The sequence below is a fragment of the Spinacia oleracea genome, chromosome 4 (assembly GCF_020520425.1).
Source record: "Spinacia oleracea cultivar Varoflay chromosome 4, BTI_SOV_V1, whole genome shotgun sequence".
In the NCBI taxonomy this organism is placed as follows: Eukaryota; Viridiplantae; Streptophyta; class Magnoliopsida; order Caryophyllales; family Amaranthaceae; genus Spinacia; species Spinacia oleracea.
Window position 1 is genome coordinate 168378747 of NC_079490.1, and position 23511 is coordinate 168402257.

At 36.1% G+C, this 23511-nt stretch overlaps 3 protein-coding genes across 4 annotated transcripts; all 3 read left to right on the plus strand.

The window, feature by feature from the left end:
* Positions 1 to 237: 237 nt before the first annotated feature.
* LOC130472147 (uncharacterized) lies at positions 238 to 675 on the plus strand. The gene has a single exon (XM_056842611.1). It carries the CDS (start codon positions 238 to 240, stop codon positions 673 to 675), a length of 438 nt encoding a protein of 145 aa, XP_056698589.1.
* Positions 676 to 757: 82 nt separating this feature from the next.
* On the plus strand, positions 758 to 3233 carry LOC110784209 (uncharacterized). Its single transcript, XM_021988637.2, has 3 exons — positions 758 to 1900; positions 2121 to 2469; positions 2563 to 3233. The coding sequence occupies exons 1-3, from the start codon at positions 758 to 760 to the stop codon at positions 3231 to 3233; spliced, it is 2163 nt and encodes a 720-aa protein (XP_021844329.2).
* A 4304-nt stretch (positions 3234 to 7537) lies between these two features.
* On the plus strand, positions 7538 to 22614 carry LOC110784258 (DNA mismatch repair protein MSH1, mitochondrial). 2 transcript variants are annotated; one of them, XM_021988687.2, is made up of 23 exons: positions 7538 to 7671; positions 7807 to 7988; positions 9502 to 9640; positions 9767 to 9864; positions 10182 to 10257; positions 10364 to 10483; positions 11185 to 11232; positions 12498 to 12562; positions 13251 to 13336; positions 13628 to 13792; positions 14352 to 14461; positions 14574 to 14679; positions 14758 to 14833; positions 15695 to 15753; positions 15973 to 16040; positions 17336 to 17509; positions 17732 to 17938; positions 18609 to 18865; positions 18953 to 19096; positions 19861 to 19918; positions 20175 to 20474; positions 21003 to 21707; positions 22128 to 22614. In XM_021988687.2, exons 2-23 carry the CDS (start codon positions 7858 to 7860, stop codon positions 22362 to 22364), a joined length of 3429 nt encoding a protein of 1142 aa, XP_021844379.2. In that variant the 5' UTR covers positions 7538 to 7671; positions 7807 to 7857; the 3' UTR covers positions 22365 to 22614. The 2 variants fall into 2 exon arrangements, with proteins under 2 accessions (XP_021844379.2, XP_021844380.2); XM_021988688.2 differs by having other exon boundaries at positions 7544 to 7671; positions 7810 to 7988.
* The last annotated feature ends 897 nt before the right edge of the window (positions 22615 to 23511 follow it).

The following is a 23511-nucleotide window of genomic DNA, read 5'->3' on the forward strand; positions in this document are numbered from 1 at the left end:
GATAGTGTAATGCTGAGAATGTGGGGGTGGAATATGGGGACTGACACCATAGAGTTGTGGGTAGAGGAATCAGACAGTCCTGGGGTAGCATTTAGGTCTGCTGTAGCTCTGCTTGAAAGGAAAAGGAAGGAGGATGAAAGGAAAATGAGGGAGAGACAGGAAGAGGTTTTGAGGATGCAAAAAGAGGCTGAAGAATAGAGGAGGGCAGAGGAGGAAAATGAGAGGGTTAGGAAGGAAATGGAGGAACAAATGAGGTTCACAGTTGCCATGGAGGTCCCAGTGGTGGATGTGGAGAATGATGGGGTTGAGTATGTGAGGATAATTACCTCAGATGATGCTGATGAAGTGTTTCCTGGCCTATCTCAACCAGAACCACAAACACAAGAATCCCCCTCTGCTAAGAAACCTACCAAATCAAAACCCAAGAAGAAACTTACCCCAAAAAAGAGGAAACAAAAACCTGCCCCCCCACAGCCTACTGAAAGCACACCCACAACACAAACCAGACAAACTGAAACTGACCCACAATCACCCCAGCCCACACAACCTGAAACAACACAACCTACACAAGAAGCACCCCAGCCCACACAACCTGAAACTGCCCCCCCCCACCTCCATCACAACAAGCAGCACCTGAAACTGCCCCCCACCTCCATCACAGCAAGCAGGACCTGAACCAGTGGTCCCAACCAAACCCAAAAAATCAGGAAGGGCTAGACCTAAGGGGTTTAGGGTGGGGAAAAAAACACAAGTCAAAATGGGAACATATGTTCCTAAATCTAGTAGGGGAAACACAAGGGCTGCTAGGAATGGGAAGGGTAAGGGTAGTGATGTGATATCTGATGTTGAGGATGATGAGGACAATGAAGATGTTGATTTTGAGGAAACTGGCAGTGATGGAAGTGATGAAGACAGTGCGGATGAAACAGACATTGGTGACTTCATTGTTGAAGAGGAGGGGTTGGAGGATTTGATGGATGAAATCCATGAGAAGTCATTTGAGGATTGTTTAGATGGGAGCTCAAAAATGGACAAAAATTACAAGAATGGGAAAGTGTATGTTGAGCAGGAATATGGTTCAATTAAGCTTGAGCCTTGGTTGATATTTACAGATAGGGAGGCTTTTCTTGATGTTCTTAAGGACTATTGTATACAGGAGGGGTTTGGGTTAAGTGTTGAGAAGGCAGACAGTAGAAGATACACTGCTGTTTGTGCAATTGAGGGGTGTGATTGGAGGATTCATGCTTCAAAGATGGTTGATAAGATGAGTTGGGCTATAAAATCACTGACTGGGGAGCATAAACAGTGTGGTAGACTAGAGGTGAACCCCATAGTGACCACCAAATGGTTAGTGAAGAAGTTGTTGCCAGAGATTGAAGCAAACCTAGATGTTCCTGTAGAAACATTTCAGAATGTGACTCAAAAACTGTTTAGGATACAAGTTAACAAGAGGCTATTCTACAAGGTTAAGGCAGTGGCTAAGGAGATTATCCATGGGAGTTTTAGTGAGTCATATGCCCTTCTACCTAGGTATGCAGAGAGGATCAAAGAGACTAATCCTGGTAGTTATGCATTGATCACATGGCATAATGATGGTGGGAATGTGGACCCAAGGTTTAAGGCTTGCTTCTTCTCATTTGGTGCACAAGTAATGGGGTTCCTGAAGGGGTGTAGGTCCATTATTGGAATTGATGGAGCTCACCTTAGTGGGTATTTCAAGGGGATTCTGCTGTCAGCCTTGGGGATTGATGGCAACAATGAGATATTCCTGCTTGCTTATGGGGTTGTTGACACTGAAAGCCAAGAGAGCTGGACCTATTTCATGAGGAACCTCAGGGCACTGTTTCAGAGAGAAGGTTGCAACAAGGATGACTGGACATTCATCAGTGACAGAATGAGGGTAAATTCTGAACTTTTATCTCTTATATTCAAGTTTTTATAAATTCACCAAATACCTCTAAGTTTGAACTTAATTCACCAAATACCCCAAAGTTAAAACTTAATTCACCAAATACCCCAAAGTCAAAACTTTTTCACCAAATACCCCAAAGTTAAAACTTAATTCACCAATAATCCCACGGTTTAATATTGTTTGCCTTCTTGCCATTTTTTAATCTTAGGGGGTGGATTTAGCTGTACATGAGAACTTCCCTAAGGCCACTAGAAGGTGTTGCAGTCAGCACTTGTACATGAACTGCAAGAATGGTGGTTGGAGTGGAGAATTGTTCCACAAACTATTCTGGATAGCTGCTAATGCTTACAACCCTTATGTTTACAACAAGGCCATGGAGAAGATCACTGACTTTGATCCCAGGGCTACACAGTACTTGGATACATGTACTGAGCAGTGGTCCAGACATCAGTTTGAGCCAGAAGTGTGTTGTGATCATAACACAACAAACTTTGTGGAATCATTCAATGCTGTCACCAAGCCCTACAGGGATTTACCAGTGTTGAGACTGTTTAAAGGTATTGTGTTCTATTTTTTTTCCATTTTCTATTTCTGTCAGATTTTCAGTGATTATGTTCTTATGTTTACTTGGTTATTGTGTTAAAATGCAGCTATTAGGGAGTGGTCTATGCAGAGAATTGGGGTCAGATTTGACAAAGCAGCAGACATGGAGCCTCAAGATTTAACTGAGCATGCCAAAGTTGAACTGGAGTTGAGAACAGCTGAATCCAGGTTTTGCTACTCTACTCCATGTGGTGGTGGGGAGTATGAGGTGGAAGGCCATGTGAAATTCCCAGTCAAGATTGACAGCAGAACCTGTGGGTGTGGAGTTTGGCAGGTGTCTGGTATTCCCTGCAAACATGGTTTGAGCGTCATTTACAACCAGAGACTAGACCCTCTGGACTTTGTGTCCCATTTCTTCAAGGGTGCTGCTTATAAGCTGGCATATGCAGAACATATGCACCCTATGCCTGACCCTACTCAGTGGCCTGAGTTCAACCTTCCCACCATTAACCCTCCAAGAATTAAGAGGACTGCTGGAAGACCCCCTAAACAAAGAAAGAGGGGTGCCATGGAAGCTAAGAAGAGGAAGAGGCACACTTCAGTAAAGTGTAGCAAATGCAAGGAGATGGGCCACAATGCAAGGACTTGCAAGTCTGGCACTGGCAGTTCCAAGGCACCACCAAAACAGAGGGTTTTAACAAGGAAGAGGAAAACTGGTGATGATGGAGCAAGCACATCCAAGGCAGCACCAAAAGGGAAGAAATCAAAGCAAGCATGAGGTGGGGAATGTTTTAGGAGCACAGTGGGTTTTTTGGGTAGTTTTTGATCTTGCACATATTCATTAAGTAGAAAACAGATGTAGTTAGTGCAAAGATGTGTTGTAAGTGAAGCTAAAAAACAGATATGCTTCCCATTTTGGTATTTTGTGGAATTTATGCAACAACAATTATGAAATGTGATTTTATTTCTTATTCATTGTGTCTACTTCATGATTACAAATAGTAGGGTTACAAACATCAATATCCCCATTTGAATTACAAGTTTAACTACTTTTTGTTGTTGTTTTAGCTTTCTCTTCATTTGCTTCAATTCCTCTTGCATATTATTGCTTCCCCTGTTTTCAGCACTTTCTCCTTCGTCTAAGCTTCCCCTGTGTTGTCCTTCGAGCTGCTGCCCCCTGTTTTCTTGCTCAACTACTCCCTTGCACCATCTTAGATTGTTGCAAGGATCACACTTGTAGTACAACCTTTGTGGATTGAGCGTTGTATCGGAGCTTCGGATGGCAAATTTCCTACCACAATAACAAAATTTGTTAGGTACTCTAATATATGTGGACTCATTGTGTGTGGAAGATGATTTTGAAACAAAACTCATGATAGAAATCTTATAAGATTAGAAAAGCAAAGCAAAACAACAACAAAAGTACATGAACAACCCAGCAAGGGGGCTTTTATAGCCTACCAGAACCAACGGCTACTTTTCATACAAAAAAACTAGCCGTTGGAACAACAAAACTAGCTAAATTTCATATTAGGGCATTTGGTGAAATAAGTTTGAGATTAAGGGCATTTGGTGAAATAAGTTTAAATTTAGGGGCATTTGTTGAATTAGAAACTTAGCTAACGACGGACTAACGGCACGTTATTAGTAAGGGTATGGTGGGCATTTGTACGGATGGTGAGGGGTATTTTATGAATTGTTGAAACTTGATGGGCGTTTGGTGAATTACAGCAAAACTCGAGGGCATTTCATGAAATATCCGAAATATTTATGAGCTATTAACGAGTTATAAACAAGATGTTCATGAAAACTAATGAGTCGTATATTGTTCGATCGAGTAAAGCTCGTTTAGTAAATGAGCTTTAAATAATATTTGATCGAACTTGTTCAATTACTTAATGGATGAGCTTTGATCGAGCTTTTACGCGAACGTTTTGGCTCATTTGCAAATGTATTTAAAAGAAACTCATTCTTTCTATATACTACTTTTTAATATTGTCCTTTTTCTTCCATCGATATGCGATATGATGTTCGAGATATTATTTTGGGTCATAAGGTTTAATACAAAAACGTCTTCTCATGTACTTAGATCATGTGTTCCAAAATGTTGCATCATGTAGAGTTTACGTTTCCTAATGCACAACTTTGCTCATTGTTACGTGTATCTTTTATTACGTAATAAGTATTGCATTGCGTAAAAGTTAATAAAATAATGATATCTTGAAAGTATAGTTCGAGACTTATCTAACAAAATCTCGTATTACTATACTTTACGGCTTTACGCGTAAATCACAATAGATGGTCAAAGAAGATTGTGTAAATAGCGTAAACTCAATATAATATGGTCATAAGGGGTACAATATCTCTAGAACGGAGAAAATATTTTGTGCACGCATAATGTACATATAGGCCTAGTAATAACTTACTACTTTGATAAATAAAATCCTACTCTAAAAATGTAGTACGACTTAAAAAAAAAAAAAAAAAAAAAAAACTAAGCCCGAATAGAGGTGAGCAAGATATAGAGTTTATAAAATATCACCAGAACTGGCCCGTTGTCATCCTATATAAAGAAAGATATGTATGTGCCGTTAGATATGAAATTGCACGGACAAAATTAAGTAAAAAGATGGCCAAACATAATTTTAACTTCCCTTAATTACTTTCCTTTAGTTTTCCTTCCTCAAACTCAATCGTCACTTTGTATCCATTTTTCTTCTCATGTCTCATCCCTTCATCCAAACTCATATTTTTTCTTTCTTAACCCTAAAATAATATCAAAGCATAAACCTTAACAGAGATGTCGGCCCGGAAGACGCCACTACATTCTTCGTTGGCTTGATGGTACCAATACCAACACCTCACCAAACTTAAGTCTTCTAGAAATAACAATCAAAGTTATTCCATAAAAAGGAATTAAAAGAGCAAATTTCTCATCCTCTTTGTTCACTCTCTTTTTCAAGCGAGTATTTTGTCGTTGGTCCACCCATTCTATGGCGGTGGAAGGCTGTCCAATTTGTTTATTTTTAACATAAAATTATAAACAATAAAAATGGAAAAAAGAATTAACATCTTTTTTTTATATGGAAAAACAATAAATATCTACTTGACTATGATTTACCTAAATGGGTGGAGAGAAAAATTAAAGAATTAAAAGCATTTAATGCTAGATTGACCATTATTTTTGAAGGATGTACAAAGAGATTAAAGAATGATGCCATATCATCTTCCATGTCACTGCCACCTCATAGGGTTGGTAACCCTCAGGGTCAATGTAACATTTTCCGTGATTTTTCTTGGTGTTAAAGATCTTTACAGTTAACCACCTCCGTTTCATAAAGATCTTTATAGTTAATATTTACACAAATATTAAGACAAAAGTAGAAAAGTTGGTTGAATATAATAAAATATGGATAAAGTAAGAGAAATATGAAAAAAGGTGGGTGAATGTAAGAAAAAAATGAATAAAGTAAGAAAAAGTGAGTGAAACATTTTAAATATTGTGGGGTATGAAGGGTAAGGTATTGAATTTTCATGTCAAAAAATGGAATAAAGCAAAGTGTAAAGAGCATTATGAAACTGACTAATATGAAAAATGTAAAGATCATTTTGAAACGGAGGTAGTATATACTAGTGGAGGACTGGAGGGAGACAACATTTGTGTCATCAATGCAATAAAATGCCAGTGAAATGTTCCTTGGCCAATCCATAACATAACTAAGGATGTCTAGAGATCTTCTTCATTTTAAGATGATTTTCTACCACCTTTTATATCGAGAGCAGGCCCGGCCCTAGGGGTAGGCGAGGGGTGCGACCGCCTAGGGCCCAAGGCGGAAAGAGGCCCAAAATAATTGTCTATCCAGTAATTTAGTACTAGTAATAAACAATGCACTAGCTATACATGTTATTTCCTTGGCTCATTGGTAGAAAGTAGGTTCTAAGATTTTGATATCTACTAGAGGTCTAGGGTTCGACTTCCCTTACTAACTCTTTTCTTTTTAAACTTTGTCAATATTTTAATTTTTGTGTTTTACGTTGAGTTTATGTACGTAGTATTTGACTTTTAGTACTCAGTTCTAATTGATATAACTATATGTGAGCAAAAAAATGCTTATTTGATGGACTATGGGGTTATTAGTTTTAAAATAGATAAGCATTTTAATGATGGCAAAATTAACTGATATTTTTATATGCTCAAATGAACCTTTATTTTCAAAAAATATCTCTTTACGCATATTAATTATCTTGTAATTAAGTGAGTTTATTTTATTGAAATATTTCAAGAAATCGACTAGAGCCGGATTTTGAAATTCCAGGATCCTGCAAAGGAGATATAGTAAGTTTTTATTGATTTGAATTCAACAATATAATGGATTTCACAAAAAAAAAAATTATTTCAGTTAAAGACGTATTATTTTGGAAGGGGCCCAAATCTCTTATTTCGCCTAAGGCCCTCAGAATGTCAGGACCGGGCCTGATCGAGAGTCAAATCAAGTGGCATATTTCATAGTTCGTTATGTTGTAGCACTATAACTAACCTTCCACGCTTTATTGATTCATTTCTTATAGTGACTTATTTTATTCGCAAGAATGAGTTAGATTAGTCTTATTTTAGAGATTAACCTGATTTACAACACATTTTAGTTATGCGCCATTTTCAACAACCTAGCCCTGACCCATGACCAATTCTCATACACAACCCAATCCAAGACTATTGAATACGAAGTATTTCCCTGCCAAAAAAAAAAAAGAGAAAGAACTATTGAACTACTTCCTCAGTTTCGGAAATATCGCACCATGGTTGACTTTTACTACTCTAACTAGTATTTTTAACTCTTAATATCTCAAATCGTGTGCAATTAAAAATTATAAAAGATTAATATTTAGAGAATTTCTATCAATACGAATCTAACATGACCCACGTGATTAAAATTTTATTCGTACGAATCACAAAAAATGATCAAAGTTATAATGTGAATATTGTAAAAAATAATGGTGCAATATTTCTGGAACGGAGAAAGTATATCTTTCGTACACTTTATAGGCCCTACTTGAAGAAAACTCTAGCTTTTTTGCGGTTCGTGCCAACTTCCAAGGTTCAAATGTAGCAAGGCAACAGAAGCGCAAAGTAGCACCAGGCTGACAAACAGTCACTCTTGTCTCTCCACTCTTCTCACTGAGAGAGAAAGACCTTGCAAATTGCGCGCGCAAACCAGGTACCTTTTCTCTATTCCCATTTCCCCTGTACAATTTTTGCTATATTTTTATGAATATTTCTGGGTTTTCTTGCTATGATTCCTAACTCAATTTCTGCTAATGGGGTTTTGTTTTTCCGGGTTTGTGTTAATTAGAAGGGTGTTGAAGGAAAAAACCAGAAAAGCGGAAGAAACTGCAAAATTCGCATGTACAGGTTAACAATGAAAGCGGTTGCAGGTTCAATGCCGCTTTCATTCCCAAAATGGCGGCCAGTTCTTCTTCTTGTACCATCTTCTGTCAACAATTACTCTTCCCTTCGTTCTCCCTCACTTCCAATGTACTTTCTACCTCTTTAATTTTCTGAGCTTTTGTTTGGTTTTGTAAATTGTGGGGTTTTCTGCAAAATTAGTAACTAGGTAATTATTATGTGTTCTTTTTGTCTTGATTTTGTTGGGTTAATTTATGTTTTAGGTATGGAGGTTGTATTAATCAAGTTTTTAGGAGTAAGGTGAAAGTGTTAAAGGGCGGTATTGTGTGTAAGAAAGCCATTTTTTGGGGAATATTTTGCACTTGTTTGGTTGAAAATTGAAGTAGTAGTGAATATACTTGTGTTGTGAGAGTGTTTGGATTCCTCATGGGTACTTGAGGTGAAATGAAAATTTTGCGTAGTATAGATGTATGTATGGTGGTATTAATGTTGCTCTATATGGAGTTGTTTTTATGTTGTACAATGTGGCCTTTTCAAGTTGGAGTGCATAGAAACTAGTTGTGAACGTTGAGGGAAGGTTTAATTCTAGCGTATATAAAGACTATGGATTATGTATTGTTGGGAAATGGATCAAATTGGGTGATAAAGGGAGTTTATATTTGTTATTGTTACATTTGGAGAGAAAGGATGGCTTGTCTTGCTATGTTTCCTTACCAAGTCTAGAATTTATGCTTATCAAGTGGAATGGATGTGGTTTGATGGTAAATCATATCATCTACCAGACTACCATCAGAATTGTAGTGATGATCTATGAATTAGATAGGCAGTAAACTAGCCGAAGCTTCCCCCCTTACTTAAAGAGCGTCAGTCTGCCTTTTAAATGACGTGGTTGAGAATCTTGAGGTAAAATAGTATCACAATTGATGTTTAATCTAATGCTAGGTAACTGCTATTTCGTATGTAACTAATTTGAAAATGTTACTAGAAAAGAAAGTAGATAGTTTATTTGCACATCCTAGAATAGTTTCACAATATAGGTATGATGATCATTTCTTTGCTTGCACTTCATTTGGTTAGCATTTATGGAGGGAAAGGGAGGGGAGGAAAAAGAGGGAAGAGAAAGGGAGGTGAAGTAAAGGAAAGAGTGAGCTTGCATTTCCCTTCCAAATATTTCCAACAATGGAGGAATTTGATTTATTTAATGGGGAAGGTAAATGAATCCCTCCAATTTCCTTCTGTTCCCTTCCCTTTATGTCTTATCCAAATAAGGGAAAATGTATCTCCAAACACAGTGTGGGGATCAATTGATTATAAAGGTTGAGCCATGGGATTAAATTACCTATGAGCAGCTTAAAATGGAATATACAGTTGTAAGAAATAGAAAGACACCAGTTTAATTGACATGCTGTTAACCTCCGAGTCCTAATTTTGACGTCTAAGTTTACTTCATCTAAGTGATTATGTCCAAGTCTAAGTTATAAATAAGTAATTTTTTGTTTTATGCCTTTATTAGACTCCCTGGTAAGCTGTATATTTATCTTGTTATTTACCTTGACGTGAAAGGATGTATGATGCCACTTTTTTTTTCTTCCCCGTCCAAATAAAAATACAATTATTAGATGCGTGTTTTGGTTTGCTGCAGAAGCGGACAGAGTGAAGCAGTACATTGTTCCAGAGATAGAGAAGCTCTAAAAGGAACAACAAGGAAAAACAAAAAAGCTAAAGAATTGAAAGATGTTATGAGCGAAAAGGACATTTCCCATGTTTTCTGGTGGAAAGAGGTCTTTATCTAGATGCCTTCTCATTGAAAATCACCCCCTGCCCATATACATATCTGCAATTTGTGTAATTGTCAACATATTTTGCATATGCTTTTTTTTATATTCCTTTTGTTTCCTATGTTGTAGAAATTAGAGGCATGCCGAAAACCTTCAACTGTTCAACTCATTAAGAGACTTGTCTACTCCAACTTGCTTGGATTGGATGTTAACTTGAAAAATGGGAGGTATGTTTTTTTCTTTTTTGAAAGGAAAACTATAGGAGGTAACTTAACTGATTGTTAAGAATTCTTGCATTTTGGTTCTGTTGCTTTTCTCTGTTTTGCAAGATTAAATTTCTTTGATAAATGCTCTCCCGAATCGTCCGATTTGCTTGTATTGGATGTTGCTTGAAGTGGATGTCCCTATTGTCTTTGTTTCACTTCCATACTTTCTAATTGTGTCAAAGTTTTTTGAATAAAATTTGTGTATTTCCATGTTACTTGAGTATAGAGACAAGCTGTTCAGGCTATATACTAACACGGATTACTTTTGCTCTATGCAGTTTAAAAGAAGGAAACCTAAACTGTGAAATGCTGCAGTTCAAATCAAGGTTCCCACGTGAAGTTTTATTATGTAGAGTATGCTTTCATCCTTAATGCTGATAACTTCGCTTGCTATTACACGCTTGACTACTCATGCAGTGGTAGATTAACTTTTGCTCTCTCCCTCTTTCCTTTTATTTAGGTTGGAGATTTTTACGAGGCCATTGGTATTGATGCTTGTATTCTTGTTGAATATGCTGGCTTAAATCCATTTGGTGGCTTGCGCTCAGATAGTGTTCCCAGAGCTGGATGTCCTGTGGTGGTATTGAAATGACTGCTTTCTTTTCCTTTAATTTATTCATCTCATGCTGTGTCCTGACTGTGCAATTACATATCCAATTAATTTACGGGAGCACATAATATATTTCCTTTTTGGTACAAAACTGGTAGAATCGCTTTTGCTTTATGTGTCAAAATTTGTTTTTAAAAAATAATCTATTTCTGTGAAGAGGGCTTATCCCCTTCCTAATCTTTATTATTTCAAATTTAGTGCTAACTTGCTAAGAAAAAAATGGGTTTTGAACGTGCTGTTTTCTGTGTGAAAACATTGTAGAATAGATAGAAGCCTTTTGGGGTTTATATATATCCGCCATTAAGTCTGATCATGCAAAACCTAACTTACCTTGACGACACTTAGCCATGTATTTCACTGCTCCATATGATTAATTTAATAGTGAGTGCGTATATGTCAGAAAATTGATGCTCATAAGACCAAATCTTATTTAAATCACTGCCACATAATGGAGGTTTGGAAATACTTTATATACTGTGGAAATGTTGTGAACTTTGCCTGGTTGATATTGCATAATTGTCGGTTTTCCCCATTGTTTTCTTTGATTGGGGGAACTATACTGTATTATTCTAATGAAAATATCTTCTTCCCTTTCCTCTGGCTCTTAATTGTTTTTGTTTCTGCATACCAATTATCCTTTTAGAGTTACTGTTTATGTTGTACTTTTGCAGAATTTGCAACAAACTTTGGATGACCTGACTCGTAATGGCTATTCTGTTGTGAGTATCCTGAAAACTATAGTATTGTTTGAAGCGGTGTCCTATTCAGCATCATTATATCTGTTTATAGTCTCATATTTGACCTGTGAAGAAGTCAAAAGATGATTACATGAAGTGTTCTACTAGGTCTTAATAACATGAGAAGTTGCAATGATATGATTGCTGATCCTTTTATTTTGAGTCTTTTATATTCTACTTTCCCCTCATTGTGTTTAGGGTCTCTATCCTTTTTAGAAATGAAAAACCATGAGCTTATGAATTTTAATTTCTCTCTTTCTTGCTACAGTAAAAAGGGTTGCAATTAATTGTACTTCTGGCTAGTATAAGTTGTTATGCGTATATTTTGCAATCAGTGATGTTCTTAGGAGATTGGCTAGTTGTTTAACACGTAGCACTTTTTCCTTGTGTTACTATAAAGTATAAACAGCTTCTATAATCTACAAAATATGTAGCCTTTACAGATCATTTATTTCATCCATGTTGAAGATTTCAGTGACAATATATCAAAGAACCTCACGTCTTGTGGGTATTACATTAATAGTTGTGAATTGTGATTGTTTTGGCAAATTGAAATCTTGAATATTACAATCATGATTTGTGTTTGCAAGTAATATTGAAATATATAGCTTTAAATTATATTTTTTTCACCATTTTACATTGAAACGAGAGGCTTCCAGACATCATTTAAGGATAAATTGTGACTGAAGAAGTTTTTCTGTGATAAGCAATAGAATCAAATTCGTAGTTTATGTAGTGTCTTTAGTAACGTATTGTAAAGACTGATGCCCAATGTCATGCTTGTAGGCCGTAATAGATTTTGCAGCATGATTACTGCAAGTCATGTTTGTAGGCCGTAATAGATTTTGCAGCATGATTACTGCAAGTCAATAAACACATTAACAAGCAGATTAATGTGAATAGCAGGTTGAAAATCTTTCTTTAATGGCCGACTAGCCGTGTATTATACCAGTCTTTGTTAATTCCAAAAAATGGCCTGAAAGTTTGTCTTGATAATCTTCAGTCTGATAGGCCGAGTATGCAAATATACGATCATTCTTTGAATGTGAGTTCATGGAGCTGGAGCACTGGCATTCCACATGAAAGGCATATACCGATTTAAATTGATTTGGGAATTTTCTTAGTCTCATCTCACACATTTTATAAACTAGTGGCGCTGTCGAGAATTTTTCTTTCTATTCATATGATATTCACTTAGTATTTTGTACTCTGTCTTATTTAGTTAACAAAGTTGTTTTGCTTTGCAGTGCATAGTTGAGGAAGTGCAGGGTCCAACTCAAGCTCGTTCTCGGAAGGGCCGTTTTATATCTGGGTATATATATGCAATCTTTGGATTCACTTTTCATTCTCCAATCAATTATTTAACTTGCTTTACTTCATAGCTCATATCATCGGAATGGTTTGTAAATTGTAATGCTGTTCAAAATCATGTCATTAAATTGACAATTGTTGGTTGATTTATGTGAATCTTGAAAAGACAATCTCTTTAGTTAAGTGGTGTAATGGTAATACAGGATTGAGTCCCTAAGTTGATGTCCTGTACAGAAACTTGGATAAATCTAACAGTGAAATTAGCTCTCCCAGTGACCATTTTTTTCTCATTAATCATAACTTTGACAAAACAATGTGAAGTGACCAAAAAAAGCTTTTGCGAAGTTGGATACTGGAAAACATCTAAGAGAAGTTCATTCTTACTTGTTTAATGTTTAGTGCTTGCTGCTAAGATAAGACCATCCAATTCAGCCCCCCAGTTCTGATGCTATTTCTTTCAAGCCCCTCTATTTTCTCTGGGGTGGGAGGTGTAAAGAGCGAGGGATAATCGGTATTGAAGTTGCTTCTTTCTGTATTTATTGATTTGATTTCTTGAATTTCAGCCTTTACTTTCCAGAGGTGCATGAAGTTATTGTTCTACAGATATATATGTCACAGTCAACGTGTATATTGTGTTACGTCTGGATCTGCAGTGTTTCAATATGAGCTAACTTGATTTCGACTTTCAGGCATGCACATCCAGGAAACCCATATGTATTTGGCCATGTTGGGGTTGACCGTGACCTTGATTTTCCTGAGCCGATGCCTGTTGTTGGTAAGAGAGAATTTTACATTGCTAATATTATCTTCTTAATCTCGTCCTTTATTACACGGGTTGAAGTATTTCAAACTCTTGATTGCTAGTTATTTCTTGATCTGTGTATATTGTTCTTCTGATATGGTCGTCTCTGTTGAAATACTCTATCTAATGTACATTTCAGATTTCCTGTCTCCTCTTGAGGGACATTTTTCTTTACGGGGCATCTTGGTCAAAATTATCCTCTCTCATCTGATCAACTTTTTCAGAAACCTATTGACACTTATCATTATGATATTATGATTTTAGGGGTGTCTCGTTCTGCAAAAGGCTACTCTTTAACCTCAATCTTGGAGACTCTGAAGACATTTTCTGTTGAGGATGGCTTAACTGAAGAAGCGTTAGTGACAAAGCTCCGCACTTGTCGCTGCCATTATTTGTTTCTCCACACATCATTGAAACACAACTCTTCAGGTGTGCAGCTTTACCTTCATGTCATGCATTTGCATGTGAATATCCTATTTGCATTCCTTGTGTTCATATGTTCCTGTTGTAGTGATGATATTTTTGGCACTTCATTACTTTTTCTTTTGGCTCTAGGATTTAATTTGTCTGGAACATATGTTGCAGAGGCAACGAACATATCTCTATTTGTTTGCAATGTTCACGATAGATACTTTTTCTAATCCCCAATGGTACTGTCCAGTTTTGTACAGTTCTTGGCTTACTCTTGCCAAAAATTGTGTCTTTGGACTTGGTTTCTTTTGTAAGGACTATGGACCTTGAACTAAATTGAACATACCAATAATTCTTTGTCTTTTGGATCTTTTGGCTTTCTGTGAACTGGTTAGATGGGTTCATGCATCTTGAGTCATGACCTTGCTAGTTGTGGGATAATTCTTGGGTATTGTTTTTCCCGTTCTTTTAAAGCTATTTTTTGGACATGCCCGTGAGGATGGAAATTAAATGAAGATGAAATTTATTTATTATAGTAGAACAATGCCTTTTCTCATATGAAGATGCTTTGATTCAGGAACTTGTCGCTGGGGGGAATTTGGTGAGGGAGGGTTGCTGTGGGCAGAATGCAGTTCCCGATACTTCGAATGGTTTGAAGGTGACCCTGTCAAAGAGCTTTTGCTGAAGGTTGATTGCTTGAATAAGCTAATGACTATCACATGCCTGTCCTTTTTCTAGTACTGAATGTTTGCTTTAATGTTTTTGTATCTTATGTTTTTGGCTTGAAATTCACATGCAGGTGAAGGAACTCTATGGTCTTGAAGAAGTAGTTGCATTCAGAAATATAGCTGTTACTTCTGAAAAAAGGCCCCGCCCTTTACATCTTGGAACTGCCACACAGATTGGTTAGTGTGGTTTTCAGTCTCATTGGTTCTTGACATTTAGATTATAATTTATGTCATTTATATTTTTGATGTCATCAGGTGCCATACCAACAGAGGGAATACCTTGTTTGCTCAAAGTATTGCTTCCATCAAATTGTACTGGATTGCCCCAATCGTAAGGATTATATTCTCTTTTGTTATTGAATCATTGTTGTTCTTCATAAGCTTGTCTGTATGAAAATCTGCATCTAAATCTTGTAAACACGAATCATCCTGAGGTGGAGTATGAAACCAGAAGAAAAAGAACCAAACAAAGAAGGAAAACTACAGTTTTAACTTTTAATGTCCTACAATCTATTATATTAGATTTCTGTGTATCTTCTGCCATTTATTACATTACATTTCTGGATCCTTCTTTTAGCTTGTGCCCTCACCCTGGGGACCTCCTTTCTTTCTCAAGCAGATGCACAGACTGACAACTGAATATTTTTTTATCTGTGAGGCTATCCAGACCCAGTCATCCAATGTTTTCTGTGTTATCCAGTATTTAGTTGAATAATTGGAAACAACTTTTTTTTTTGTTAACCTTTAGACAACTCAGGGCTTCCAATCAATGATCTAATTTGTCGTCATGAGACTTTACACTAGATTCTGTCGGGGAATTAGAGTATCATTTCATGTTATTCAACTTTTACTTGATTCATGATTTGTTCTTTTCAACTGATTTTCTTACAAACCATATTAAAATTTAGTATTATAAACTAAAAATGCTTGTTTAGGGTTTAGGGCTTAGATGGGTTTGCTTCTATTTTACTTTATCCTAATCTCTTCCATATCAATGCTAAGCTGTATTAGTTGATATAGCTTCAGCCTTGTCTTACCTAACGAATCTCTTCGCGTACTCCTGATCTTGTAAATTTAATCATAAATTGATTATGTATATTTTCTTCATAAGTACTTGTATTTTTCTGGAGGGAATATACCTTTATTGGGGTTATGACTGCTCATTTGGTTAAATTGAAATTATTTGTTTCAGGTATATTAGAGATCTTCTTCTTAATCCTCCAGCTTATGCCGTATCAGCTACAATTCAAGGTGAGATGCAAATTTGGGGGGTTGGATACTTGGATGTATGCAACCCTACCCCAATAATAACAGAGAGGTTATTCCATTTTATTTGATCTGAAATATAACTTATGTTAAACTCAGGAGTGTTTTTACAATAAATGAGATTATCATGTATGAAATTATCTAAGTTCTCTTTGTGAATTCTCTATGATGTGGCTTTCTCATGTTCTTCTAATTTATTTGCAGAAATATGCAAACGCATGAGCAGTGTGACATGCTCAATACCTGAGTTCACATGTGTATCATCTGCCAAGGTCATAATCCATTTACCTTAATATAGGTTTGATCCAGATATACTGTTTCATACATATCTCTGGGTTTCCGTTCTGGTGAACATTAGAATTCCACTCAACGTTCATCATGTCTGTCTTTGCCTAGATGGTTCATCCGGGAGTTTTTTTGTCTTGTGAAACTCAAAAGATGTTTTTGTTGATTCCATGTCCATTGGTTGTCTCAAAACTTATGGTGATTGATGTTTTTGAGTCTGGAAATGTATGGATGAGGGAAACCGATGAAAGATTGAGTAGTATCTTCAGTTAGAGCCTTAGAGGACATATCTCACCCCACTCCACCCATCTGCCTCAAGTGAGAACCTATGAGAGATTGAGTAGTATTTGCGGCTATGCTTCTTACCTAAGAAGTTATTTGTTTGAATGCTTTCACGTGCATTATGTGATCTTCATGATGATCGTAAGAGACATGTAGTAAAATGCTGGGTGTTTGTAAAAAAAGATGGATTAAGTAGGAGAGAGATAGTGGAAAGGTGTAAATAGTCTGGGGAAAAGGAGTATGATGGTAAAATGCGTTTTCCAAAAATAGAATACAGTAGCAGTGGGTAAAACAAAAGAAACAAAAAAAAAAATCTCTTTTTGTAAAGTGGGTACATACAAAAAAAGAGGGAGTATTCATCTTCAGAATCCAGAGCTACGTATTTGATGGTATTTGAGTATTGTGCATGTGATGCATGATATATTCAGCTCACTGATGCATTGCAGAGTATTAAAGAACGAACAAATGCCACTGTAAGGTGGATATGCTCCTGAAATGCTTATGGACCATTAACCCTTCTGCCTTCTCAATTTCTGTGTGTGTCACACTCAAACTAGCCAGACCTACAGTAGATGTGCATGCTGGAGCGCAGTGTTCTTATATATTACTGCTTTGTCCTTTGCTAGATGTGTTTGTTTCTCAAGATGCGTAAGTTAATGATATGTAGGGTGACCGATTAATTTTGTAAGCAAAAGTGGCTTTCTTAAACTACAAATTGAAATTCTCATTTTCCCCCCTCTCTTACTCTATTGACGGTAGTGGAAACATTATTTTGGAGTTTGCTTATTTAAAGCTTCCTTTTTTTTTTTTACTGATGACACCAATCTGCTGCATAGAACCTTCTTCCTTTATGTATATGGATATGCATGTCTCTATCTGTGCATCAGGCATCTAACCATATTTTATTCACCTTCTTAATTTGGTGCTTGCATTTTTTTTTCCATCCACTCCTTCGAGCGAGATATTGTTGGATATTTAATTCTGGATTTCTGATCTGCAGCTTGTTAAGTTACTAGAGCTGAGAGAGGCTAATCATATTGAGTTCAGCAGAATAAAGAATGTTGCTGACGAAATATTGCAGTTGCATGGTAAATCTGAGCTTCGTGAGATCCTCAAATTACTGATGGTTCCTACTTCGGTGGCAACTGGATTGAACCTTGAACTTGACACGCTAGTGAGTGTGCAAAATATTTATTCTCTTCAAAAGTGACTATTTTCATATTTCTTCTTTTATGTCTCTGCAATAACAAATAGAAGCTGACGAAGAATATGATACTATGGATTAGAGATTATACCACTTGAAGACAGAAGGAAGCTGTTTCTTTAGCGGTTTAGTCCTAGTTTGACGCATTACGTTGAACACTCTGAACAGTTACTTTTTTCCATTTTCTTCTAGGTTAATGATTGTGAATGCGTGTCAAATAGAATTGGCGAGCTTATTTCACTAGATGGTGAAATCGAGCAACAGATGAGCTGTTTCCCTCATATTCCTAGTGATTTTTTTGAAGATATTGAGTCTTCTTGGAAAGGGCGCGTGAAAAGAAAGCATATGGAAGATTGGTATGAAAAAGTTGAAGAAACAGCGCGGATCCTCCATATGGCGGTAGGTGTGCATGTATTTTCTGGTTTCTGATTACACTCTTTCACAGCTTTGTATCGCAATATTTCATCTTGTTGGATCCAAAATCCTGCAATTAAGCCTGAATGATGTACCAACTGGGGACCATCCTGATATATGAAGCTATTTTTCGTATATCTTTCAGGCTTGTTTGATCCAACTCTTGCAATGAAGCCTGCGTTGTTCCTTTGAGTGTGTGTATCACATAACAGAATATAGCGAACCATCCCGATCAACTTAGTTTAAATTGTTGCCTTTTGTGTTTGCATTTCATTTCATATAATGTCTCAAACCTTTCAGCAATCTTTCCCTGTGAAATAGGTCATATACTTCTAATGTTTACAGCATTGTACAATGTCTTAATTGCCAGATTAATTGATCTAAGCTGGTAAATTTGACCTTTCATTGCTATTTTTTGGCTGTTATTGGGTATCTTTGATAACTGTCTTGTTAGACTGTTGCTTCTGTGTAGCCTGTTACATTCCAAAGCTGAAGTATTCTTGCCTGCTAATTTGGATTAGATACATTCATTCATCTCTTTACACGACTTAATCGATGTTGTTTTCTTTGTCTTTATTACAGTTCTTATTCTATTTACCGAATTAGAGCATACGATGCCTCACCAGTGACCATTTGGGATCATTTCATATTTTAGGTTTCCGAGGATTTCCTCCCCATTATTTCAAGGATAAGAGCTTCTATAGCACCGCTTGGGGGCCCAAAAGGTGAAATTCTGTATGCTCGAGAGCATGAGGCTGTTTGGTTTAAAGGAAAACGGTTTGCACCATCAGTATGGGCTGGGACTCCAGGGGAAGAACAAATTAAACAGCTGAAACATGCATTAGATTCCAAAGGAAAGAAAGTCAGTGAAGAATGGTTTACCACGACAAAGGTGGAGACTGCATTGATGAGGTTTGCTTTTGATTTCGTTATCAAATTAAACTTGAATTATGATTTAACGATGGAAAAATGCTTAAGGGGGTATGCTCTGCGTTTCAGGTACCATGAAGCTAATGAAAAGGCTAGAGCCAAAGTTCTTGAACTGCTGAGGGGTCTGTCTGTTGAGTTACAATCTAAAATAAACGTTCTTGTCTTTGCCTCCATGATGCTTGTTATTTCTAAGGCGCTATTTTCACATGTGAGGTTAGGAATTCAGAATTTCACCTTCTAGACTTCTATTATCTGTCAGTACTCATGCTATCTTTTAATGTTGTATTGTCTTTTACTTGGTTGTTGACTGATGATAGTATCCATTGGTTGATATAATTTTCGGCTTTAATCATTTATTTATTACTATGATTTTAAAATCTGCTTGTCAAGACATTGGCAAAAGTGAAAATATGAGCATTAGTCAAATAATTACCTTTTGGCATTTACTCCCTCCGTCCCATAATATAGTGCCCGTTTGACCAAAATCACGGTTATTAAGGAAAAGTATAACATTGATAATAAAAACAATAATTATTTGTTCTTTCAAGATAAAGTACATGTTAGTTGGCTTTTATGGAGAGAGGAATTAGAGATTAAAGGTGTGTACATAATAAATAGGCCTAAAAAAGACAAAAATCAAGCACATGGGTTGAATAAAAGTCAAAAAATACAATTTTCAAAGTAAAAATTAATGGTTTAAAATAGAAATAGGCACATCATTTAGGGACACCATTTTAGGAAAACAGGCACTATATTATGGGACGGAGGGAGTAACATTTAGTTAATTGTAACCAGCAAGCGAGGTCTTCATTGTTGATGAATGTGTCATTTTCGTTTCTTTTTCTTTATTTGGTACAAAAGCAAAATTTTGAAAAATTAGGACTTCCACTTTTTCCTTTCGTGAGATAGGGGAACTTGTGAAAAATAGACGAAGAATGATACAGCTCATACATGTCAATTTTCATTTGTTTTTACAGCGAAGGGAGGAGAAGGAAATGGGTCTTCCCTACTTTGGTGGAGTTCAGCGGCTCTCAGGTAATGTTCCTGATCAAATGGTATATGCTGTATAATAATTTTTAGTATTTGATCAGATTCTTCTTTCAAAATATAAAACATTTATTGTTATTTTGTTTTTCCTTCCCCCCCCCCCCCCCCCCCCCCAGTTCCCACCTTTTCCTCCCCTTTCCATCGGTATCAAATGTGCTGCCAGTAAGGTATTGAGTATCTATTTTGAAACTGTCACGTCCATTACCGGACATCTTATGTATTCAGTTTTCATATCTGTACACAGAATGGAAAGCTAGATGGTGAATCCATAAGTATGAAGATGACGGGTCTATCCCCATACTGGTTTGATATAGCTCAAGGTAGCGCAGTGTGCAATACAGTGAACATGAAATCATTGTTCCTTCTAACAGGACCAAATGGAGGTGGTAAATCAAGTTTACTGAGATCAGTCTGTGCAGCCGCTTTACTTGGAATATGTGGATTTATGGTTCCTGCAGAGTCCGCTTCAATCCCTCATTTTGATGCTATTATTCTTCACATGAAATCCTATGACAGCCCTGTCGATGGGAAGAGCTCTTTTCAGGTATATAAATGTTGCCCGAGATGTCTGTTCCTTTAATTTTTTAGGGTGATGATAAAGGTCGCAAGTTGCGACAACATTTAGTTGTCGCAGTTATACGTGTCGGATTCTAAATGGTACATATGGGCGCCACGTAGGACATGCGTCATCAAAATATTTTTACTATCAGTGCAATATTTTTACTATGAAAATATGTAAATAAGGTAGTCGATTCAAAGGACAAATATTTCCTATACAAATCATAAATATTTTTTTGAAATAAAAAATTACATTATTTAATTTGTAAATTAGAGTATTAAGATTTTCCTACCTTTTTTGTAGTAACATGTATAATAGGTTATATAAGCATGTAATGTTATCAATGTGACACGGTTTAAAGATGACAAGTTGCGGCCTTTATCATTTTCGTATTTTCTATTACTGGACTGCTTTGTCAAATTAAATAAATAAAAAAATAAAAGAATTAATGCCTATTGGCCTGTGCTTTCGATTTCTTGATTAGATCTTTTTTTGTTTTAACAAAAAATTCAGATAGAAATGTCAGAGATCCGTTCACTATTATCTGCAACAACTTCAAGAAGTCTTGTTCTCATAGATGAAATCTGTCGAGGGACAGAAACAGCAAAAGGAACTTGTATTGCAGGTAGTATTGTTGAAACTCTGGATGAAATTGGCTGTTTGGGTATTGTATCAACTCACTTGCATGGAATCTTTGATTTGCCACTAAGAAGAAGCAAAACTGTTAATAAAGCAATGAGTGCAGAATCTATTGATGGTCAAACAATGCCAACTTGGAAATTGGTGGATGGAATCTGTAAAGAGAGCCTCGCATTTGAAACTGCACAGAGAGAAGGGGTACCAGAAATTCTAGTCAAACGAGCTGAAGAATTGTATCTTTCTGTATACGCGAATGAGATACCTTTGAAAGATTTGAAACCCGATTGTTTTGGTCCAAATGCAATTGTGAATAATACTACTAAAGAAGCTCACTCTTCCTTTTCTAATCTAAACTTGGCTACTACCCAAATGGAGACTTTAAGGAAAGAAGTGCTTAATGCTGTTACAGCCATATGCCAGATGAAGTTGGTTGAGCTTTATAAAATGGCAAACTCGTCTCAAATCCCAGAGATCAATTGCATATTTATTGCAGCTAAGGAGCAGCCACCTCCATCAACAATAGGTGCTTCAAGTGTTTATGTGATGTTTCACCCGGATAAGAAATTATATGTTGGAGAGGTATGTTTATGCTTAAGGCTTCGTTCAATTCGACTTATTTTGTCTGAACTTATATTATCTGAATTTAGCTGAACTTATCTTAACTTATTTTATCTGCAAAATTACTTATTTTGACTGAAATAAACTTATTTATGTGTTAAAATGTTTGAAAAACACTTAATTTTTCGGAACTTAACTGAACCTATCTGAACTTATTTTCTCTGAAATAAGTCAAAATAAGTCGAACAGAACAAAGCCTTATATTTTACAAAACCATTTGAAGTAATTCATTTTTAGGAGTTCTTTATTATTTGAATTTTTATCTTTGCCATTTACCAAACAATTTTAGCAAGATTCCATTAATTCCTTGCTAATTGTATTGTAGTAAATTTATAGCAAATCAAATGATCCTAATTTTTTGAATTTTTCATGATACTGCAGACTGATGATCTACAAGGTCGAATCCAAGCACATCGATCAAAAGATGGTATGCGAACTGCTGCTTTCCTTTCTTTTGTAGTCCAAGGAAAGAGTATAGCTTGCCAACTTGAGACCCTTCTGATCAATCAGCTTCCAAAACGAGGATTCCACCTCGCTAATATTGCTGATGGTAAACACCGAAATTTTGGTACCTCTGATCCCATATTAGAATCAGTTACTGTTACTGTGTGTAAATGAATCTGCAGTCAATCCCATTCAAAATTTTGGTTAGATTCTAGATAGGGATCAAGGGGATGTATATTTGTACCGGTTCCCCGTGATATGTATTTTGTATGGTAGGAGTCTAGATGTATATTGTTCATATATTGATCATTAACTGGCTGGTGGGTGCAACAATTTTGGTTTCATAATGTCAAGTTGTCCCACCACAACAGCTTAACTAGAGTTGAAGCAATTATCTAGCAATATTTCTCTTGCATTTTACTCAGATTTGATTTCCTTTCTGCCTACACTAAATAGTTTTTAGTTTGCCTCAGTTCTTCAGTTGTCTCTGATGTGGTACACTTGTAAATATGAACTAGTACTAAAGTACTGAGGACCTGTTTCGAATGAATGTTTGACTGCATAAGCATGAGTCAATTGTATGGTGATTGACTATGAGTAATTAATTATTGACAATGATTTGTAGAAATGTAAATTATTTATACATTTTACATTTGTAAAAGATGCTCAATTTTTACATTTTTATGTTCTTTTTCACAATTAAGCATTTTCCCATAAAATAAAAATAATTGTGTAATTTTTTGGTTCTTTTCCTCATTTTCATTTTCCCAATGTGCAACTTTTAACTTTAAAATGAGTAACAAAGTTATATCGATAAGAAAAATTAATTTTACTAATTCTACATTTGACCAGTTTTCTTTTATTAATCTCACATATGAGTTTTTTTTAAAAATAGTCTAACCTTTTGGATCTATTCATTTTTAATGGTCTTAACATATTATTAACCCACTGTAGCATATTACCTTGTCACGTGTTGCTCTTTATACGACAATTTTGTTTTTTTATGTTTTTTTGTCCTCCTTTTTTTCCTTCCGACAAAGCCCTCTCTTCCTTCTTGGATAATAGTTGGTGAGTGAGGTTGTGAGCGAAGGAGTAAATTTATTTATTTTAAAAAGTTAATCTGTTATTTAGGTGGACGGTCGCAAGGAACCATTAAAAGAAAATAGGTCCAAAAGGTCATATTATTGGGAAAAAAATTGTCAAACATGGGATTAATAAAAGAGAAATATCCGAAGCTTGGATTATTAGAATTGGTTATTCCCATCGACAAAGAAAAACTAGAATAAGTGTAGGGGTGCGAGTGCAAGAGTTAGATCAGTAT